Source organism: Lampris incognitus, chromosome 21, assembly GCF_029633865.1.
Source record: "Lampris incognitus isolate fLamInc1 chromosome 21, fLamInc1.hap2, whole genome shotgun sequence".
Taxonomy (NCBI): domain Eukaryota; kingdom Metazoa; phylum Chordata; class Actinopteri; order Lampriformes; family Lampridae; genus Lampris; species Lampris incognitus.
Genome location: NC_079231.1, coordinates 29,025,479 through 29,049,182, shown reverse-complemented (window position 1 = coordinate 29,049,182; position 23,704 = coordinate 29,025,479). Strand labels below are relative to the sequence as shown.

The window sequence follows — 23,704 nt, the reverse complement described above, 5'->3', positions numbered from 1 at the left end:
ATCACCACTGGTTTACACTTAGACAGCTGTTGTCCTTCTTCTCTCTTGGATCGGCTGGTGCACTGTTTGGGGTCTTCCTGGCTTTGACAAACACCCAGTTAGGATAACCACACTTAACCAGGCCCTGTTTAATGAGGGATTTATATCCTTCTCTGGCCCCTGTGTCGGTGGGGACGTTGTCAGCTCGGTGGTCCAGCGTCCTGATGACTCCTAGTTTGTGCTCCAGTGGATGATGAGAGTCAAACCTTAAGTACTGATCAGTATGTGTTGGTTTATGTTAAACATCAACAACCAAATGTCCCCCATCACCAACTGCAACTTAACAGTCTAAGAAGGCTACCCTGTCATGTTCCACATCCTCCCTGGTGAACTTGATGTGGTGTCCACAGAGTTAATGTGGTCGGTGAAATGAGCTACAGCCTGAGATTTAATTTTAACCCGGGTGTTGTCCACAAATCTGAACCAATGGCTAAGTGGTGTCCCGGGATAAGACATCAGAGCCCTCCTTTCCACTTCCTCCATATACAAGTTGGCCACTACAGGTGAGACTGGGGAACCCATACCATGCCCATGCTTCTGCCTATAGTACTGCCCCCTGTATGTGAATTAGGTGTACTGAAGACACAGCTTCAGGAGCAGACACACTTGGTCAGTATTAAGGGTGGTCCTATTGCTAAGGGTGAGGTCGTTTTGTAATTTCATACGGACTACCTCCACTGCATCAACAGGAACGCACGTGAAGAGAGACGTAACATCATAAGAGACAATTGTTTCATCCCTCTCCATAATGACGTCCCTCACCTCATCCACAACATCCACAGTGTTCTGAATGTGATGTTCATTACTGTCTACCAACGGGCTAAGAAAAGATGCCATAAACTTGGAGAGGTTATAGGTCACTGAGTTAATCATACTAACAATAGGCCGTCATGGCACGCCCTGTTTATTTATCCTAGGTAACCCATACAGACTAGGTGTAGCTCATAATCTGTGGTGCTAAACTCTGTCAGTAACATTGTCCTGTTCTAACAGCTTCACTCAATCTATAACCTTTTTCTGGTAACCACTGCCTGCATCTCGTTTAAGGGGCTCATAAGTATTCATGTTGCTAAGTAACGTCATAACTTTCTCATGATAGTCTGTCTGTACATCTGTCACCATCTTACAATGCTGTGATTACAACTATCCCCAATCCTCTGTGAATAATACATGTGACTATTTTAACGCTAATTGATGGTCATGGCAATTTGCATATGTAGCAAATTCAGGAGGGGGGGGGGATGCAGCCGGGAACCACCGCAGCCGGGATGCGAACCCGGGTCTCCCACACCACGGGCGACTACATTACAGTCGCCTAAAGATTCCGACCAATTAGCCAGGGCCAGCGAGTCTACTCATTCATACTTTTTAGTTCCGGTGAGGACACATGCTGTCACATTTTGAATTAACTGTAGTTGCCGCACTACTGATTTTGGGGGCCAGTGAACAGACCATTACAGTCTACTCATTCATGCTCGTTACCCCGTCCTTTGCATACGCTTGAGCATACCAGCTCCCTCACACATCTGGGCGCACTCGCTTCCGAGAGCATCACGGTCTCACCACCCCACTTCTGATACAGATGTAGCGAATTCGGGGGACAGCCGGGACGCGAACCCGGCTCTCTCACACCACGGGCAACTACGTTAACCAGTCGACTGAAGGGCTGGACTGACAGACTGATAGAGGAAGATGCAGAGGACATGAAGATATGGACATTGATCCCGGCTGCCCCCCCACCCCGAATTCGCTACACGCGTTATTATGAATCCCACGGCACTTCTAGGCAAGACACGCCCCGCGTAGCATTCAAGCGCCAGGATTGGCCAGAGCCAGTACTACTCTTTGCCTCCGTTGGTTGGGTTGGTTAAGGTTAGGGTTAGGGTGAAGGTTAGCTAATTAGAAGCAGAGCAGGGGCGCGTCTTCCCAGAATCCTAGCGCCTGGATGCTACGCGGGCGTGTCTTGCTTAGAAGTGCCATGGGATTCACAACAACGCGGCGACCCCTAATGGGAGCAGCCGAAAGATGAAGAAGAAGAAGAAGAAGAGGAAGGGTTGATGTTAGATCCAACGGGGAGTAGGCACGGAAGTAGCCGTGATTGGCTGTTGCGTCGGCCAATAGACAGCGCAGAACCTCGAAGCGCACTGACTGCCAGACCGACAGACAGAGCAATAGTTGGGGCGAATTAAGTTAACGTTAGTTAGCTAGCGATAGCAATAGCGGTGCAGGGGTTAGAGACAGGTTTAGGGTTACAGTACGATCTGGCAATGTTAAGGTTAGTTTAAGCTAGCTAGCTAAATATTTTAGTGCACATCGTTTGTTTCAAGTCAATGCGCTTCGAGGTTCCGCGCTGTTTATTGGTCAACGCAACAGCCAGTCACGGCTACTTCCGTGCCTACACCCCGTTGGATCTAGCATCAACCAAGAAGGACGAGGATGAGGATGAGGACGAGGTCAAGAGGGAGGAGGAGGAGAAGGAGAAGAAGATGGAGGGCAGAAGAAGAAAGTGTTTTCTACAACCTTGAAACATATAACATGGCATGGTCTATTACATGATCTTGGGCCATGCAATATGGACAGGCAACATTCATTATGTTTAGGTAATCTTGGGCAAATAAAATTATTTTGAAACCCATTTAACTTTACTATGTAGTATGTAATTTCCCTATTTGCATTACGTACTTTATGTATTTTCTCTATGCACTGAGACAATATCTACCACCTCCAAAAAGAATTAGGATCATAAATGCTTTAGTTTTCGGTCCCGCTATCTACACTAACTAACTAACACACACACACACACACACTAACACCACACACACACACATTACGAAAATATGGGAGTTGATATATAAGTATAAAGGTTATTCTGTTTTGGTGTCACCACATGCCAGATGTAGGTTCTATTGTTTTATAGAATTACAGGTGGTTCAAGAGAAGAACAGAAATAAAGCATGAATCCAATAGTAGGCTCATGTGTTTCTGTCGCGCCGGGAGCAGGACGCGAGGGCCCAAATGCAGACCGCAAGGACAGGCTGGGCTTGAACAAAGCTTTAATAAGGCAACCGAACATACATTACAGGAACAGTAGCGACAGACAGCAAGAAAGGCTCGGGGCAAGGCATGAAGCATGAACCAAGAGTCAGCACGTGTTTGCGACGATCCGACAAAGCGCCAGAGCAACCAGTGGGAACATACAACTTGCTGGAGAGCCAGTCCGGGAATGGAGTACAAGCGAGCAGGGCAGAGCAGGGCAGGAACAGGCTCGCCAATCAGGGAATGGGGAACAAGTGAGTAAAGCAGGGGCAGTCAGGTAAATGGGCAATCATGGGGCAATCAGAGGCAGCAACCGAAATGGCAAGCCAATCAGGTAATGGGGAACACATCTGACCCAGACCACACAACCATGACAGTTTTAACATTTATGCAACGGCTGATTTGCAACTATAAACTTATTCGAAATAACGCCAAACCTCTGTTACCATAAGTAAATACTGAAGCAATTTTTAAAACGTTCTATTTGCAAATTACTAAACATACTCTTTTCTTCCTTTCTTTAACTTCGGTTTATTGCAGCTGTCAACGGTAGCTGTCATTTAGAGAAAATTCAAATCATCGTCAGCCACTCACATTTGGCATACAGTACATCCATGGAATATCAAAATCACTCAGTTTAAAGTAAATGTTGCTTTGAATCTCTGATGGTCTCGTCTTCAGGGGCAGGTAATCCAACCTGCTGAACTGAGTCATGAATCACATGGTAACACAATGTCAAAACAATATTCTATAGCATTGCTCTTTTTCAAAAATAAAAGTAAACTGTTAATTACAGCTTTTACAGGACTGTAGCTCTTGCCTTGAATAAGAAATAAAATTGCAATATTTGATGTTGCTGTTGTTGAATCAACAGGGGTTATATTTATATTAGATATTTCAACATCCAGGCTATGCAAAAGTCGGCCTTCAGCTGATGGACAGGTAGGTGGGACTGCATCCAGCTGCAGGACAGGTGACGTAGAAATGCTACCTGGGTTCATTTTTCCCGTGCAGTTTTTCCATCTTAACAAAGACTATTGCTGGTGACATACACTGCAAACAGCCATGTCCACATGGTTGCTCTGGCTACATCTGCAGCACTGCTGAAGGTCTTGTCATGGACATAGCTTACAATGTGCATGGCTCCGGCATAGGCCTCCTCACAGGCTGGCTGGATCTGCGACTCGGGTAGCAAAAAGCCATATTGTCCCTTATCTCTAAGCTCAAAGGTGAAGGAGAAGGGGATTCCAATCAATCGAGCCCAGTCTCGAGAGGATCCAGAATTGGCGTCTAGAGAGATAAAGGTTGTGACCACATGTTACATTCATGGTATTCAACCCATATCCCAAGTGGCTTAGAACAGATTCAGCAGCAGCAGCAGAAATTTAAGTTCCTTGATCCACAGTACACAAATCTTGTAGTTATAAAATGCAAAGGTTGATGCAAAGGAGGATCTGTCTTTGTTCTATCTTGTAATGTGCGGGCCAAGTAGCAGTCAGCCTGCCAGTGGCTGTGGATGCCAACTCAGTGTGTCAGGGGTCAATGTGTTGGTCACGTGCTTTGAGTTTAAGTGTGGTCGAAGATATATTGGCATGTTTTGCCTTCTGCCAAACAGCTTCTGTAAACACATTTGGGGGAATGAGTGCACACTTATCAAGAGGAAAACTTGCAGCGGTGTTTGTACTTACACAACACATTTGGTGATGTCCCTACAGTGTACTCCATCCCATGGACATTCTTAATGGCGTTTGCAGCAGCCAACCCAACCTCCATCTAGGGAGCAAGGCCAAGGCATATTAGCTTTGTGTGTGTGTGTGTGTGTGTGTGTGTGTGTGTGTGTGTGTGTGTGTGTGTGTGTGTGTGTGTGTGTGTGTGTGTGTGTGTGTGTGTGTGTGTGTGTGTGTGTGTGTGTGTGTGTGTGTGTGTGTGTGACAGAGACCAAGGCTAATCTTGCACTGGGCCTGTCAGCCTAAACTGTTTTGTGCACAGATATGACTGTATGATCAAGGAGTCCTAAGGGGTGTGGTGATTGATCACCTCTGAAAACTTCGAACTCTGCTAGTATCCAAAGGAATTGAATCAAGTGCAACTGGACTTGGTATATATCCGTGAAGACGTTTCACCTCTCATCCAAGAGGCTTCATCAGTTCGTGCCTTTCTGACTAGACCAAGCGAGTCTTACTGGCTGGTGAAACTCAGATATTTATCCTCTTTGGAGTCGTTATCAGAGCTATTGATGTCCATGGCTCTTTGTGCCTTTGTGAAAACTGCAACACGTTCCAAAAAGACTAACCGGGTGAGCGATGAGGAGAAAAGGAACAGAAGGAATAGCACAGTCATCCAGTATGTTTCTGGGGTCTCCGGGAAACTCAGGAGAATTTCTAACAAACACCGCATCCCGGTATACTTCAAACCCAGCAACACACTCTGACAAAGACTGGTTCATCCCAAGGACTGTGTACCACACACCCGGAAAAGCAATCTGGTGTATGCTGTACAATGCATTGAGGATTGCACTGACCTATACATAGGAGAAACCATACAACCACTACACAAACGGATGGCCCAACACAGAAGGCCAAACTCCTCAGGACAAGACTCAGCAGTCTATTTACACCTAAAGGAGAAGACACACTCTTTCGAGGACAGCAACGTACACATTTTGGACAGGGAAGATAGATGGTTTGAAAGAAGGGTGAAGGAAGCCATTTATGCGAAACTTGAAAAACCATCCCTCAACAGAGGAGGAGGTCTGCGACACCACCTGTCTCCCCTTACAATGCCGTCCTATCATCTCTACCCAGGAGACTCAAGAAGCCTAGCCTCCAAGAACAACAGTCGGTCACTAACGGCTCCAATGACTCTCATGACCACTAAATGGAGAACTAACGAAGTTGAAACTAACACCCCCAATGACCATCGCTGCTTAACATCGGATCACAAAGAGCCATGCACATCAATAGCTCTGATAACGACGGGCGTTGCTAAACATCGGAACACAAAGAGCCATGGACATCAATAGCTCTGATAACGACTCCAAAGAGGATAAATATCTGAGTTTCATCACCAGCCAGTCAGACTGGCTTGGTCTAGTCAGAAAGGCACGAACTGAGGAAGCCTCTTGGATGAGAGGCGAAACGTCTTCATACCAAGTCCAGTTGCACTTGATTCAATTCCTTTGGATAACCATGACCTGGATGAATGAGAACATTCACAGCCACTCTTCTAGTAATGACTTGATAACCACCTGGCATCAGAAGAGTCGTACAGTTACACCGCGTTTGAGGTCACTGTACATTTTGCAGTTAGTAGAGAGAATTACAAGGAGTCAGGAATATAAAGCAAGTCACATGTCTGGTGCAGGTACTGCATGTCTGCATGGTGAATGAACACATTAATTTATCAGATCACAGGTATGAGATACTGTAATAACACTATAGGGTTGTGTATTGAGGAGAATCTGGCGATTTGATACGTATCACGACACAGGGTTATGATTCAATATATAGCAATATATTGTGATGCTGTAAGAAAGGTGATATATTGTGGTTTCATATGCCTGTGTTCTTTGTGCTTATGCTACGTCCTGTCTCAGTTTATGTTGTTGGGTTGGAGTGGAAGAGTCAAATGGCTGAAGATAGATTACAACACTGCTGTCTAGCGGTCGTGGGGTTATACACAACACACAGTGTTTGTCACGAACCTTTACATGCAAACAATTATAATCGATATAGTGGTTTTGCGAATCGATACAGTATCACAAAAGATAATATCGCGATACTTGAGTGTGTCGATATTTTCTTACACCCCTAAATGAACTACACAATTTCAAGCCCAGTTTCCACTGTAGTATGCAAAATATTTTGTGCACTCATCTCTAGCACACACTGATATCTACAATGCAGACATCAGTTGCTGTATGACGTGCTTGCCTGACAAAGACCTTCACTGGGATATTTGATCACCCAACACATTGTGTGTATGCTCACCTGAGCCCCACTGCACAACACTCTGCATTGCAGTCATAAAAAACCAGGCATTATAATTTGCAAAAGTAATGGCTGGTTTGAAACATGACAGTTAGCTATGCTATATCAGCTTTTTTTGTGGATTTCCCCCCCTTTTTCGCTCCAATCATATCTGACCAATTACCCCGCTCTTCCGAGCCGTCCTGGTCAGCTGCTCCACCCCCTCTGCCGATCCGGCTGCAGACTACCACAAGTCTCCTCCAATACATGCGGAGTCGCCAGCCGCGTCTTTTCACCTGACAGTGAGGAGTTTCACCAGGGGGACATAGCGCGTGGGAGGATCACGCTATTCCCCCCAGTCGAACAGGCGCCCCGACCGACCAGAGGAGGCGGTAGTGCAGCGACCAGGACACATCCCCACATCCGTCTTCCCACCCGAAGACACGGCCAATTGTGTCTGTAGGGACGCCCGACCAAGCCGGAGGTAACACGGGGATTCGAACCGGCGATTCTCGTGTTGGTAGCAAAGGAATAGACCACTACGCTGCCCGGACGCCCTGCTTTAGGCAAATTTTTGGGTAAGAAAAGTGGATAAATGTTTTTGCATCCAGTTGTGCACACCAGCTCATCCAAGTTAGGGGCAAGGACGTTGGGGTGTCCATAGGGAAGTAGGAGCAGCTGTCCATAGGAGTGGATAGTGAGGAAGAGAATGAAGTCGTCCTTCATCTTGCCCACAAAGTCCGCCACAGCTCGGGCTTCCGGCTCAGACAGAGGGTGTCGACCACAGTACACTTCCGAGCAGCAGTTTAACGATATGCCAACCGCTGCGGAGACAGCCCAGAGATCCGTGAGACAACTGACCGTATCATGTGGACTTAGACACCATCAACTGCGTTTAAGGTGGAGGAACCAAACAACACTGACATCCCCAGTTTGCATCGAAGTTGCGGTTGAGGTCGGTGCCGCTGCAGGCACAGCCTTCTGGTCCCGGTGACCTGGACTTCCTCCACAGTCTCTACAGCGGCCCGAAAAGACAACATGTTTCGTATTAAGTGAGATATTACGTCATAGAAGTGAGACGATACAATGTGCCAAACATTTTGAATCTGTACCTTATATGGAATTAATCTGTATCTATGTGCAATTGATATGTTATTATACGCAATTAATATGTATATTATATGCAATTTATATGCAATTTAATATGTATATCATATGCAATCAATATGTATATTATATGCAATTAATATGTATTTTAAATGCAATTGATATACATGTATATACATGTAATATATATATATATATCGCATATGCAATTGATATGTATATTATATGCAATTCATCTGTATTTATATGCAATTAATATGTATATCATATGCAATTAATCTGTATGTATATGCAATTAATATGTATATCATATGCACTTAATATGTATTTTATATGCAATTAATCTGTATTTTATATGCAATTCATCTGTATTTATATGCGATGAGGTTGTAGCTACAATCAAAACCTAACAATCTTTTAGCGGGAGGGGCTTAGGTTTCAGCGTTTTCCTGGTTTTGCTTTTTTTCTAAACACAAAGTTAGTTATTCACTGTACTTATGAGGGTATGTTTATTAACTGTACTTATGGGGTGTATGTTTATTAACTGTACTTATGGGGTGTATGTTTATTAGCTGTACTTATGGGGGGTATGTTTATGAACTGTACTTATGAGAGGTATGTTTATGAACTGTACTTATGGGGGTATGTTTATTAACTGTACTTATGGGGTGTGTGTTTATTAACTGTACTTATGGGGGTATGTTTATTAACTGTACTTATGGAGGGTATGTTTATTACCTGTACTTATGGGGGTATGTTTATTAACTGTACTTATGGGGTGTATGTTTATTAACTGTACTTATGGGGGTATATTTATTAACTGTACTTATGGAGGGTATGTTTATTACCTGTACTTATGGGGGGTATGTTTATTAACTGTACTTATGGGGTGTATGTTTATTAACTGTACTTATGGGGGGGTATGTTTATGAACTGTACTTATGGGGGTATGTTTATTAACTGTACTTATGGGGTGTATGTTTATTACCTGTACGTATGGGGGGTATGTTTATTAACTGTACTTATGGGGGTATATTTATTAACTGTACTTATGGAGGGTATGTTTATTACCTGTACTTATGGGGGGTATGTTTATTAACTGTACTTATGGGGTGTATGTTTATTAACTGTACTTATGGGGGGGTATGTTTATGAACTGTACTTATGGGGGTATGTTTATTAACTGTACTTATGGGGTGTATGTTTATTACCTGTACGTATGGGGGGTATGTTTATTAGCTGTACTTATGGAGGGTATGTTTATTAGCTGTACTTATGGAGGGTTGTTTATTACCTGTACTTATGGGGGGTTTGTTTATTAACTGTACTTATGGGGGTATGTTTATTAACTGTACTTATGGGGTGTATGTTTATTAGCTGTACTTATGGGGTGTATGTTTATTAACTGTACTTATGGGGGTATGTTTATTACCTGTACGTATGGGGGGTATGTTTATTACCGGTACTTATGGGGTGTATGTTTATTACCTGTACTTATGGGGGTATGTTTATTAGCTGTACGTATGGGGGTATGTTTATTAGCTGTACTTATGGGGGGGTATGTTTATGAACTGTACTTATGGGGGGTATGTTTATTAACTGTACTTATGGAGGGTATGTTTATTACCTGTACTTATGGGGTGTATGTTTATTAACTGTGCTTATGGGGGTATGTTTATTACCTGTACTTATGGAGGGTTGTTTATTACCTGTACTTATGGGGGTATGTTTATTAACTGTACTTATGGGGTGTATGTTTATTAACTGTACTTATGGGGGGTATGTTTATTAACTGTACTTATGGGGGTATGTTTATTAACTGTAGTTATGGAGGGTATGTTTATTACCTGTACTTATGGGGGGTATGTTTATTAACTGTACTTATGGGGTGTATGTTTATTAGCTGTACTTATGGGGTGTATGTTTATTAACTGTACTTATGGGGGGTATGTTTATTACCTGTACTTATGGGGGGTATGATTATTAACTGTACTTATGGGGGGTATGTTTATTAACTGTACTTATCGGGGTATGTTTATTAACTGTACTTATGGGGGGTATGTTTATTAACTGTACTTATGGGGGTATGTTTATTACCTGTACTTATGGGGGGTTTGTTTATTAACTGTACTTATGGGGGGTATGTTTATTAACTATAGTTATGGGGGGTTGTTTATGAACTGTACTTATGGGGGGGGTTGTTTATGAACTGTACTTGTGGGGGGTATGTTTATGAACTGCACTTATGGGGGGGTTGTTTATTAACTGTACTTGTGGGGGGTATGTTTATGGGGTCTAACATCTTTCTTTAGACACTCCGTGTGAAGTTTAGCCGCCTCCTGAGCTACACTGATCAAGGGGTTGGGGGAAGCAGGGGGTTCATACTGACTGTGTCGTTCTTCCAGGTGTACACGTAGCCATCCACGTTCAGCACCGGGGTCACGTACAAGTCCACGTTCTTCAGAAGCTCCTGTACTGCGCTGTCCGTCTGGTATGTCTGCAGGACCTGAGTCACAATAACCATTAAAAAAAGAATATAACCAGATAATCTATCTATCTATCTATCTATCTATCTATCTATCTATGTTCTCACTCTGCAGACAAGCCATCACCCCACTCTCTCTCTCTCTCTCTCTCTCTCTCTCTCTCTCTCTCTCTCTCTCTCTCTCTCTCTCTCTCTCTCTCTCTCTCTCTCTCTCTCACACACACACACACACACACACACACGCTTTCTCACGCACTCTCTCTCACACATACATACGCTCTCACTCTCTCCCTCCCTCTCCCTCTCTCTCTCTCTCACACACACACACACACACACACACACTCACACACACACGCGCACATACACACACTTACCTGTTGAACAAAGTATTGACAGAAGGCAGGAGAGATCCACTCCCTGGCATGGATGCCACAGTCCATCCACACCGCTTTCTTCCTGACTTCACCTTTCAAGCCAATCTGGAAGATATGAAGGAAGGAGAGTCTCATCCCTGCTGGGGAAATGAAGGAGAGTCTCATCCCTGCTGGAGAAATGAAGGAGAGTGTAATCTTGCTGGAGAAATGAAGAAGAGTCTCATCCCTGCTGGAGAAATGAAGGAGAGTGTAATCTTGCTGGAGAAATAAAGAAGAGTCTCATCCCTGCTGGAGAAATGAAGGAGAGTGTAATCTTGCTGGAGAAATGAAGGAGAGTCTCATCCCTGCTGGAGAAATGAAGGAGAGTGTAATCTTGCTGGAGAAATGAAGAAGATTCTAATCCCTGCTGGAGAAATGAAGGAGAGTGTAATCTTGCTGGAGAAATGAGGGAGAGTATCATCCCTGCTGGGGAAATGAAGGAGAGTCTCATCCCTGCTGGATAAATGAAGGAGAGTGTAATCTTGCTGGATAAATGAAGGAGAGTGTAATCTTGCTGGAGAAATGAAGGAGAGTCTCATCCCTGCTGGAGAAATGAAAGAGAGTCTCATCCCTGCTGGATAAATGAAGGAGAGTGTAATCTTGCTGGAGAAATGAAGAAGAGTCTACTCCCTGCTGAGGAAATGAAGGAGAGTCTAATTCCTGCTGGAGATATGAAGGAGAGTCTCATCCCTGCTGGAAAAATGGAGAATCTCATCCCTGCTGGAGAAATGAGGGAGAGCGTTATCCCTGCTGGAGAAATGAAGGTGTTGAATGTAGTACTTTTCCAATAGACATCGCCAATAGATGGCACTGTTGCACTGCCCTACAGTATTCCACCTCTTCTTCTACTCTAGAGTTCCAGTTCGTGCACACTGTGTGTATCGTGCTGTTGACGCTGTGTGTGTAGCTCACGCTACAAGCTAATAAAAAGCTCTGCAAATAACAATAGGTTAAGGGCCCAGAACATCGCTGAAAGCTGTTGTACACGGTTGTGTGGAGTAAACAGTATTGTGGGAATTCACAATGGAGGATAAGCTGTTTATTGACAGGCTGAACGGACCAGAGAACTGGGCAACATGGAAGTTTCAAATGGAACACTTGCTAAAGGCTAAAGGACTATGGGGTATGTTAATGGAGACTGAAACACTAGCTGCAGATGCTAATGCAACAGCACAAGCTGAGTTCACTAGAAGGAGAGAGAAAGCATTCTCTATGTTGGTGCTGAATGTAAGTACACCCCAGTTGTATCTGATAACGAGCTGCCAGACTCCCAAAGAGGCGTGGACCACGCTGAAAGCCCATTTTGGGAGAGATACTTTGGCAAATAAACTGTTCCTGAAGAAAAGATATTTCCGATGTGAAATGAAGGAAGGAGATGCCTTAACTGATCATTTGAAACAAATGAAGGAGCTAACTGATCAGCTAGCAGCCATAGGATCTGTGATTGAAGAGGAAAATCAAATTGTAACACTGTTGGGCAGTTTGCCACCAAGCTATGCTACGATTGTCACTGCACTAGAAACAAAGATTGACAACCTGACACTGAAGTTTGTTCAGCAAGCATTAATAAATGAAGAGCAAAAGCGAGTGAATGCTAATGATTCAAGTGGTGCTCCGTCAGGTGGTGCATCAGCCATGTCATCACAATTTAGAGGAAATGTGCAGGATGGCTCCAAGTCAGTGGGAGCAGCAGACAAAAGCACGTGGAGATGTTATAAATGTGGGAAAGAAGGTCACATAAAGCGGGACTGTCCAAGCTTGAAAAATAAAACAAAAAAGAAAATTCACAAGGCCAAAAACATGACCTGTGAGGATGAGGAAGATTCCTCTGAAAGTGTTTTTGTAGTCACAGAGGCTAGCACTGACAGACCAAGACAGGTTGAATGGATAATTGATTCTGGAGAATCAAAAGAACATGACTTGTGATAAAGAAATTCTCCAAGAATATCAGCAATTCTCAAAAGCACAGTCGGTGAAACTAGGTGACGGCAGGGTGGTTGACGCTCTAGGAATTGGAAATGTCAACATGAAAATGACTTTCAAATCAAGTGATGTAAAAAATGCCACAATGTATGTTGTACTGTATGTTCCAAAGCTGTCTGGGAATTTGTTCTCAGTGGGAGCTGCTACCAAAAAAGGGAATACAGTGCAGTTCAAAAAGTCTCGCTGCTACCTACGTGGAAAAGATGGAACACTAAAAGGAATGGGAACACAAAGAGTTGATGGACTGTATCAGCTAGACATTGAAGGAAGTGAATCTATCTATCACAGTGCATCAGTAGCTGCCAGCCTGTGGCACCAGCACCTTGGTCACACTACCAAGCTGAAGGAGCTAAAAAAATCTGGTAAATGGAGTGGACTTCTCCGCAGAGAAAGAGATTCCTTTTTGTGAAGGATGTGTGGAAGGCAAGTTGGCTAAAAAGCCATTCAAGTCGATTGGAGGAACAAGTTGGCTAAAAAGCCATTCAAGTCGATTGGAGGAATCCGTTCCAAATGCAAGATGCAGCTAATTCATAGTGATGTCTGTGGTCCCATGCAGACTGAGTCGATAAGTGGAGCAAAATACTTTGTGACTTTCATTGATGACTATTCAAGATGCTGCAAGGTATACTTCATGAAACAGAAGAATGAGGTACTAGATAAGTTCAAGGAATTTGAGAGAACATTCTCAAATGAGTGTGGCCTGAACGTTGCAAGGCTGAAAACTGACAATGGTGGTGAGTACACCTCAAAGGAGTTTCAAGAATATTTGAAGGCTCAAGGCATCCACCATGAAATGACTGTACCTCACACACCACAGCAAAATGGCGTTGCAGAAAGAAAAAATAGGACGTTGGTCGAAGCAGCTAGAAGCATGCTGTCTCATGCAAAGTTGCTGAAGATGTTCTGAGCAGAGGCTATAGCCACAGCAGCTTACATACAGAACAGGCTGCCCACAGCTGTTCTGAAGGAAGAGACACCCTATGAGAGATGGTGTGGAAAGAAACCTAACATGAGTCACATGAAGGTGTTTGGCTGTATTGCTTATGCACATGTCCCAGATGAAGAGAGACGGAAACTGGACAAAAAGGCTATAAAGCTTCGTTTTGTGGGATATGCAAACAATGCCAAGGGCTATCGCCTGTACGATGAAGAGAAGAGGAGGATTCTAATCCGTCGTGATGTAATCTTTGATGAATCAAACTTCGACTAGAAGCAGGAAGTGAAAGTACCCTGTTCAGAGAACGAGATAAACATGAAAACAGATGACAGTGAAACACAAGATGATGCAGTCACTGCTGATAGCAGCACTGTCAGAACAAGCGGCAGAACCAGAAATGCGCCAAGGAGATATGGATATGATGAGTTCGCTGATATAATGACTGTTGATCATCATGCCAATATGTGTCATGTGACAGAGCCAATCACACTAAAAGAAGCATTGGAGAGTCCTAATGCAAAAGAATGGCAGGAGGCGGCTGACTTGGAATATGAGTCGCTGCTGGAAAATGAGATTTGGGACTTGGTGGATTTACCAAGAGAAAGAAAAGCAGTAGGATCGAGATGGGTGTTCAGAGTCAAGCATCATAGTGATGGAAGAGTGGAACGATACAAGTGTAGGCTTGTTGCCAAGGGCTACTCTCAGTTGTATGGTGCTGACTACGATGAAACCTTTTCACCAGTTGTACGCTTCAGCTCTGTTCGTACATTACTGTCCTTTGCTATTCAAAACAATCTACATGTACACCAGATGGATGTTGTAACTGCATTCCTTAATGGAGACCTGGAAGAGGAAATCTACATGCAGCAACCAGAGGGCTACATAAAACCAGGACAGGAGCACCTGGTGTGTAAACTGAAAAAATCAATCTATGGACTGAAACAGTCTCCTCGCTGCTGGAGCAAGGCCTTCACAGAGTTCATGATGGAAATTGGATTCAAACAGAGCACATCAGACCCCTGTGTGTTTGTGAGATTAAGACAAGAGCTTGAGATACTTGCGGTTTATGTTGATGATCTCATCCTGATAACAGAGTCAACTGAAAGCATGAACGGGCTAAAAGTGGCTCTCAAGGAGCACTACAAGATGAAGGACATGGGTGAGCTGTCCTATATACTGGGCATCTCTGTGATTCACGATAAAGAAAAGAACTGTGTCATTCTTCATCAGAAGCAATACATTGAAGCCGTACTTCAGAAATATGGAATGGACAATGCAAATCCTGTAGCAACTCCTGCTGATGCCAACGTCAAGTTGAGGAAGAGTGATGGTGTCAGTAAGCCAGTGGACCAACATGCCTATCAGTCAATGGTAGGAAGTCTGCTGTATGCTGCAATGGTTACAAGACCAGGCATAGCTCAAGCAGTGAGTGCTGTGTCAAAGTTCAACGCAAATCCAGATGCTTCACATCTGACTGCTGTGAAGAGGATACTTCGTTACTTGAAAGGGACAGTGAACTTTGCTCTCAAGTATGAGCAGTCAGCCTCTGGAGCTTTGATTGGATTCTCAGATGCAGATTGGGCTGGAGATAAGGATGATCGCTGCTCAACAACAGGCAACATCTTTCTACTGAGTGGAGGAGCGGTGAGCTGGCTCAGCAAGAAACAACCAACAGTTGCACTTTCAACAGCAGAAGCCGAGTACATGGCACTCAGTCAAGCCGCTCAGGAAGGAATCTGGCTGAGATGATTACTTAGTGATCTCGGAGTGGAGTCTATGTCCACAGTGATCCTGGAAGACAACCAAGGAGCCATCGCAATCGCAAAGAACCCTGTGAACCACTCCAGGACCAAACACATAGACATTCGCTATCACTACATCCGTGAATGTGTGCAGAATGGACAAATAGAACTGCAATATTGTCCAACAAATGATATGAAAGCGGATATATTGACCAAGCCACTGACCAAACAAAAGTTTGAGTATCTCAGGGGAGAAATTGGACTTTTCGCTGTTTAATTAAAGTGGTTATATGTGCTTGACAGGTGTACGCTGAACGCTGCCTGATCAAAGCAAGTCTGAAAAATGTGATTCTTGAATCTGAAATGTGAAAAAGAGTTCCAGATAAAAACAGTGTAAACAACAGTATTTGAAAAAGGGAGATTTTTTGTTGTTGTTTAAAGTTTGATGACATTATTTTTGTGAAGGAGAGCACGGCTCTGTAATATTATTTAAAGGGACTTAATGTTATTGAAAAAGTAAGTGGGAGTGTTGAATGTAGTACTTTTCCAATAGACATCGCCAATAGATGGCACTGTTGCACTGCTCTACAGTATACCACCTCTTCTTCTACTCTAGAGTTCCGGTTCGTGCACACTGTGTGTATCATGCTGTTGACGCTGTGTGTGTAGCTCACGCTACAAGCTAATAAAAAGCTTTGCAAATAACAATAGAAGGAGAGTATCATCCCTGCTGGAGAAATGAAGGAGAGTGTAATATTGCTGGAGAAATGAAGGAGAGTATCATCCCTGCTGGGGAAATGAAGGCGAGTCTCATCCCTGCTGGGGAAATGAAGGAGAGTATCATCCCTGCTGGGGAAATGAAGGAGAGTGTAATATTGCTGGAGGAATGAAGGAGAGTCTTATCCCTGCTGGGGAAATGAAGGCGAGTCTCATCCCTGCTGGGGAAATGAAGGAGAGTATCATCCCTGCTGGGGAAATGAAGGAGAGTGTAATCTTGCTGGAGAAATGAAGGAGAGTGTCATCCCTGCTGGGGAAATGAAGGCGAGTCTCATCCCTGCTGGAGAAATGAAGGAGAGTCTTATCATGCTGGAGGAATGAGGTTGACTCTCATCTTGTAGGAGAAATGAAGGAGAGTCTTATCATGCTGGAGAAATGAGGGAGAGTCTCATCTTGTAGAAGAAATGAAGGAGAGTCTCATCTTGTAGGAGAAATTAAGGAGAGTCTCATCTTGTAGGAGAAATGATGGAGAGTCTCATCGCTGCTGGAGAAATGAGGGAGAGATCTTGTAGGAGAAATGAAGGAGAGTGTCATCTTGATGGAGAACTTTTGCTCCCTACGTTTCTCCATTTCCATCACCAGTAGTTCACTTTGTAACGACACGTTTGCATTTCACCGGAGTCCTATCTAGTCCAGTTCATCATGTGCAGAATCTAGTTGACTAACAGAACACATTTTCACCATGTGGACATAATAGCTCACGTCTTCTCACATCCATACGTTATCTCATTCAACACATGTGCATTTATGATGTCATGCTGGCTTGTTAACACATCATGATAGCATGCTGGCTTCTTAACAGAAAGGAGTAATTTCACTATTAATTATAATTAATTTATAATGGCATGCTGGCTTGTTAACGCAAAGAAATATTTTTTATTAATTATAATTAATTGTAATTAATTTAAGATGGCATGCTGGCTTATTGACACAAAGGAGTAATGATGGTATGTTGGCTTGTTAACACAAAGGAGTAATTTTATTATTAATTATAATTAATTATAATTAATGTATGATGGTATGCTGGTTTGTGAACACAAAGGAGTAATTTTATAATTAATTACAATTAATTTATGATGGAATGCTGGCTCGTTAACCCAAAGGAGTAAGGTCTGCGCACTGAAATGTTCCCAAAACTAATTTATTGGTGGAAAGGTTTCCTTCAGTCAGCTGTTCCTCAGGCCTGACGGCTGGACACGCTGCTGCTGAATAAATTCGTTTTGGGAGCATGGCAGTGTGTAGACCTTACTCCTTTGTTCTAAGTGTTGCCTTGCACCTTCATAATGTTTTCTGGACGTGTGCAGCCTTGGTTCCTCATGCTGGTTTATTGGGAAATGAGCTGTGGGAAAGACGGGTTACCTTTAGCAAACTTATGGCTCTGTTCTCGTAGGTCTTTCCGTACTCAAGCAGGGACACAACATCAGGGTTTTCCTTAAACATTTTGTTCATCCAGGAGGTGATCTGTGGATGGGAGCATGATATGTAGGTATGTGTGTGCATCTGCACCTGTATGTTGAGTTGATATGGTGTGTCGGGGAGGGGGGGGGGTTCTCACCTCCGTGATGGGGTGATATTTGTAGTAATCGTGCTCTGCTCTGTTTCACACATGTACCAAACAAACACATTACACATAGCGGACAAGCATTGATTTGTTTTCAGCACGCGGCACCTTTGTTTCTGTCCTCACAGAACAGGGTTTGTAGCGCCGCATTATGTAATAACGCCGCATTATGTAATAATGTAATAAATGTTCACATCATTATGTAATAACGCCACATTTCGTAATAATTTGCCGCATTTTGTAATAAAATTCTTGAACGCAATATGTAATAAAGTTTGCCGCATTTTGTAATAAGTTGTTACATATTGTACCGGTTATTACAAAATGCGGATGTTACACTTTTTTATGAAGAAAATGTATTAATTTGGTGCATTATGTAATAAACCACCAAAATGTATGTCTTGATTTGAAAAAAACATAACGTCAGAACAACATTGATTTTAAGCATTCTAGCATGACTCAACTAAGAATTAATTTTTCTAGTAAGATGTTTCATTAGTCAAAACTTATTCAAATATAACTGTTTATTATAATCATAGAGAATGTGTTTGAATGTTCAGAGACAAAAACTGCACTACATGCGTGTTACAGACACAAACATTATCAGTGCACTGAAATGCCAGGAGACATACGCACATCTGCATTATGTTATGCATATATACGTGATAGAAAGCAGACAAAAGACAGAAACAAATATGGAATAGAAAAAACTTTATTCCAGTTCCATTTGTGTTAATGCAACATATATGTCATTTTCTATAGTGGTTAACAATAGTATAAACTGACTAAAAACAGCCTAAACAATCTTTCAAATCAAAATGAGATATTTCTAATCACGTTATTAAAATAAAAAAGAAGGCTAGCCGCACTTGCCGATTAACAAAAAGATTTGCAATATTTCCAATATACATGAAATTTACTTACGACTTGAAAAAAACATCTTCTCTAGTAGCAACAGTAGAAATACCTTTTCCTCCAACATAAACTTCTCTTAAAACAACCATCACTTAGTAAGATTAAAGATAAACAGTCAGAAAATTATTGAACTAGGTACAACAGACACATACTGTTCAAGGTTAAATGTGATCTGTCACATTTGGAAGTTCCTCCTATCATTCTTTCCTTTATTCATTCACTATTTACATCATATCTCTCCTTCCTTCCCATACTATGTTTTCCAAAAAATGTCCTTGATTTTGAAATGTCCACAGCTTGTGTGCCTCAACAAGACCCAGGCCCTCATCCACTTGCTATTTTTTCCAAATAGCTCCTTTAATCTCGCTGAGAGACCACTCCCACGTCCAGCTGATTTATATAGCTTCATAATACTAATGACACTGTCACTGTCATGTTCCAACTGAAGGCTTTCAGCTAAAGATTCCCTGATGTAGATTTGAGGAAGAAATCGTGATGCAAGGTCTTGCAAAAGTTTAGAAACCCTGTTGAATACACCGAGCTTTGACATGTCAGCATGTAGTGTCAACTGAATAACATATGCCAGCAATTCTGTCGGGCAGGTTGGGCATGTCACAATTTCCATCATCATATAGAAGGGCATCATCATGGGGTATATCCAGGGAATCATTATGGTGTTCATCCAGAGCACAGCCATCTGGTTCATCCGTGAAATGGTGATGGTTTTCAACAAACGTAGCATCATGGCATTCATTCAGGGCATCATCATGGAGAACATCTGGTTCATCATCTTCTTGGTTTGATCCATTCTCATATCTTTGACATGTCCTTTCCCTCTCAGCTTCCACAATATGCTCAATGAATGAAGACACTGACCCCTCCAGACTGAGATAATGTGCTCCATGCTCCTCTGCAATATGTCCAAGGACCAGCAATGGCAAGCTTTCTGAGTATGTGTTAGACTGAGATATAATAGAAGAGGCATCAGTTCCCAGTGTGGAGGTAATGAGAAATTGGACATTGAAAATCTCAGCTGCCCTTTGTAGTGTGATGTGATCTCCGTAGGTCCCAAATTGTGACATGCTATCCAAGTATACATCCAAGTCATTTCCATCAACATAGTGAGACAAAGGTGTTCCATTTATGGTAAATGGATTAGAGCTGAGATCTTGAACTATTTCATCCCTTAGGGTTGCTGCTGATCTGAATATTCCTAATGAAGCGAGCTGATCAGCTATGGCACTAAACTGGCAATTTCCATCGAGTGCTGGGTCAAACCGTACACTCACGTCTAAGGAGTTATAGTCCCTCAGTCTGTCTTCATGTGTGTATGTCATCAAAAGTGGATGCAAAGTTAGAACTGACTTCGAAGATTTAGAGCGCTTTTTTCTCGTTGCCGTGCTGTACTGGTCACATCAGAAACAAAGAACCATTTTCTTGCACTTTAGCATCACCAGGAATCTTGGACTGAACTTTGTATTTTGAAAGCTTTATGTTACGTTTCATGATCCTACCAGGCAACACGCGATACCGTTTTGAAACTCGATGGGCACCATCTTTCACTCTCACCAAAACAGCTTCACTGACATGATAAAAAGATGGAGGATTTTGTTTAGATGCATGCCGGATCATCCGTTTACTGCAATGCTCAGTGGCTTTCTTTGCCATTTGTCTTTGTCTTCGTTTTTCCTCAAATCTGAGCCGCTGTTTCAGGGAGGGTAAATTACTTTGTGGATCATTGGTGGATTGTTCACCAATGACACTGGATGGAGAACCTGCCAGGGGATGCATCACCGTGTTACTTTTTCTCCCATAGTATACTTGAAATGGAGACATCCAACTTAAAACTTCCTTTGGGTCTTCATTTAGCACTCGGGAATATGACGGCAAATGTTTAACCCAGTTAACCCCTTTCCTCTGACAATTCACAAGGTCATACATGATCTTTTTCCTCAGCACTCTGTGGGTCCTCTCTACCTTTCCTTGGCTTTGGGGATGGTACGGTGAACTCTCAATTATTCTCACTTGCATTGATTCCATCAGCCTTCGCACAGCTCCTTTAAACTCTCTGCCTTGATCATGCTGCAAAACTTGAGGTGGGCCATGTTCAGTGTAGATATCATAAAGATGTCTTGCAATCTCTGAGCTGTCTTTACTTTTTAATGGTTTAAGCCATGTGTATCGACTAAAGACATCAATCACAGTGAGGATGTATCGATATGTGAAATGGCCATGCTTGATGTTCCACTTTCCCATATCAAGGAGGTCAATCTGATGCCGATCCTGTACTTCCTTGGCCCTGATGGGCCTCGGAATGGGTTTATTTCCAAATCTAGCCTTGTGGAGTTGGTAGCGTCTGGAGCAGTCCAGTGTTTTTTGAACCTTTCTTTCACTAATGCCAGAGTGTTGCTCATTTAGTCGCTTATTCAGCTTCCTCGCACCTGATCCCTTTGTGTCATCCAGACCTTTTTTTACAATGCCACCAACTGCAGACTTCATAGCTACTGGCTTCCCGGCACATAGCAAGGTCTCTCCATCCTCGCTCAGAGAGTAGAGATTCCTATTTCTCCACAGCCTCACCAGAGCACTTTGTTGCACTCTTGTACGTGCATTGACAGGAACATTGAACTCTCCCTTTAGTTCCTTCACAATGACTTCATAGACATCTTTAGTCATTGATTGTTGTTGTCCATATCCCATGCAGACAACCCAAAGGGTACAGGCCACAATTATGCTGAACTGTAGAGCTGTCAAAAATATTTTGTTTAATTGAATATATCACGTTGTTGTATTATGTTATAACGGTAACTTACAGTAGTTTGCTGTTATTAATTAATCTGTAATTTCAGAAACTTTCTAAAACCAATCTAGCATCTGCTAGTTTAGCTTATCATTGCTAATCAGATCATGGTTACTAACTTAAAAGTTTGGGCTTTAATCTGTTAGCATTTCATATTAGTTGCAAATCAATCAACATACATTTCTGAGAGATTCTCTGAATCTGAAATCTGATATTTGTTCATACCTTTCATCGTGTTGCCTTTCAAATATTTTCCATCTTAAGTGGTCAGAGGGCATGGCAAAACTGAAGCTAAAGTGTTTGGATCTCCCCCTGGTGGCTGGCTTTAGTACACGCACACATGCTATCACCACTATGTTGTGAACCAAACCAAAAAATAATGTATAATGCTAGTCCAGTTAGAGAATTTTAATTTTTCCTAATTGTTATACATATTATGAATGCAGATGAAGGACAATAATTTTGATGGTTTATTAAATTAATTAAACTGCATTATTTTTTCTGTTTCATATTTGTTTTTATCTTTTGTCTGCTTTCTAATCACATAATATTTGTTTAACATAATGCAGATGTGTGTATGTCTCCTGACATTTCAGTGCACTGATAATGTTGGTGTCTGTAACACGCATTTAGTGCAGTTTTTGTCTCTGAACATTCAAACACATTCTCTATGATTATAATAAACAGTTATATTTGAATAAGTTTTGACTAATGAAACATCTTACTAGTTTGTAAAATTAATTCTTAGTTGAGTCATGCTAGAATGCTTAAAATCAATGTTGTTCTGACGATATGTTTTTTTCAAATTAAGACATACATTTTGGTGGTTTATTACATAATGCACCAAATTATTACATTTTCTTCATACAAAATTGTAACATCCGCATTTTGTAATAACCGGTGCAATAAGTAACAACTTATTACAAAATGCGGCAAACTTTATTACATTTTGCGTTCAAGAATTGTATTACAAAATGCGGCAAGTTATTACGAAATGTGGCATTATTACATAATGATGTGAAAATGTATTACATTATTACATAATGCGGCGTTATTACATAATGCGGCGCTACAGGGTTTTTTCAAACGAAGCGTCACTGTCTAAATAAACTCTCTCGTTTAAACAGAACATTCAGGAACATCATCTCTACATGTACATCAGATGAGCACAAACATTTTGATGTGTTCGTTTCACTAAACATTCTACGGTTTCAGAAAACTGCCAACCAATATATGACACAAATGCATCAACTCACTTTTCCACGGCCGCCGGTTCAGCCAGAGAGAGCACCAGAAGAGCCAAGCCGCCAAACGCCAGCATAGTACCAAGTTTATCCAATGGCTTCTGAAGCAAACGTTGTACGACTGTCACATCTGATAGACACGCATCTCCGGCTGGAATACACCCTACTGACACAACTCTGCTGTGGAAGATCCCAATATCAGCTTAGTTAAAGATTGTCAGGAGTTTACAACAGTTGGGTTCGGCAACAAAAAGGGATTGGTTGAAACGGGTTTTACACGTGATGTTATATGGCATAACATAAATGTCCCAGAAGGTTGAATCAGTTCATCTGGACACAGTGTGACCTCTTCAGTCTCAACTGACTGCAGGTATCCGACCCTTATAAACAATACAGTGACATAACGACCCTAACCAACGACCAGTTCATTATACCCGGGGGCGAACCCGGGTATCCCGCACCACAGGCGACTAAAGGGTCCAACCCCTTAGCCAAGGACTAGCGAGTCTCATCATCCGTGGTCGTTACACCCCCGTTTTTAAGGAAGCGCGTCCCCGCGCCTCAGCATATTAACTCTCTCACGCTTCTGGGCGCACGCGTTTCCGACGGCCTCACGGTCTCACCATCCTACTTCTGACACCAATGTAGCGAATTCAGGGGCAAGGGCTAGCGAGTCTAGTTATCTGAGTTATCTGTG

The 23,704-nt window shown here is 42.5% G+C and overlaps 1 protein-coding gene across 1 annotated transcript; it reads right to left on the bottom strand.

The window, feature by feature from the left end:
• Positions 1–3,391: 3,391 nt before the first annotated feature.
• On the bottom strand, positions 3,392–23,084 carry LOC130131451 (carboxypeptidase O-like). The gene is made up of 9 exons (XM_056301127.1): positions 23,020–23,084; positions 18,043–18,082; positions 17,847–17,948; positions 11,010–11,114; positions 10,540–10,656; positions 7,968–8,058; positions 7,665–7,867; positions 4,764–4,848; positions 3,392–4,365 (listed from the first exon to the last, which is right to left on the bottom strand). Exons 1-9 carry the CDS (start codon positions 23,082–23,084, stop codon positions 4,100–4,102), a joined length of 1,074 nt encoding a protein of 357 aa, XP_056157102.1. The 3' UTR covers positions 3,392–4,099.
• Between the last annotated feature and the right edge of the window lie 620 nt (positions 23,085–23,704).

Excerpts from the sequence above, each read along its gene's own strand:
- LOC130131451 (XM_056301127.1), bottom strand. The coding sequence starts at position 23,084 with ATGCTGGCGTTTGGCGGCTTGGCTCTTCTGGTGCTCTCTCTGGCTGAA. Across the intron at positions 11,115-17,846 it reads GAGCCATAAGTTTGCTAAAG|ATTGGCTTGAAAGGTGAAGT; the intron begins GTAACCCGTCTT and ends CATATCTTCCAG. Across the intron at positions 4,366-4,763 it reads GACATCACCAAATGTGTTGT|ACGCCAATTCTGGATCCTCT; the intron begins GTAAGTACAAAC and ends TTATCTCTCTAG.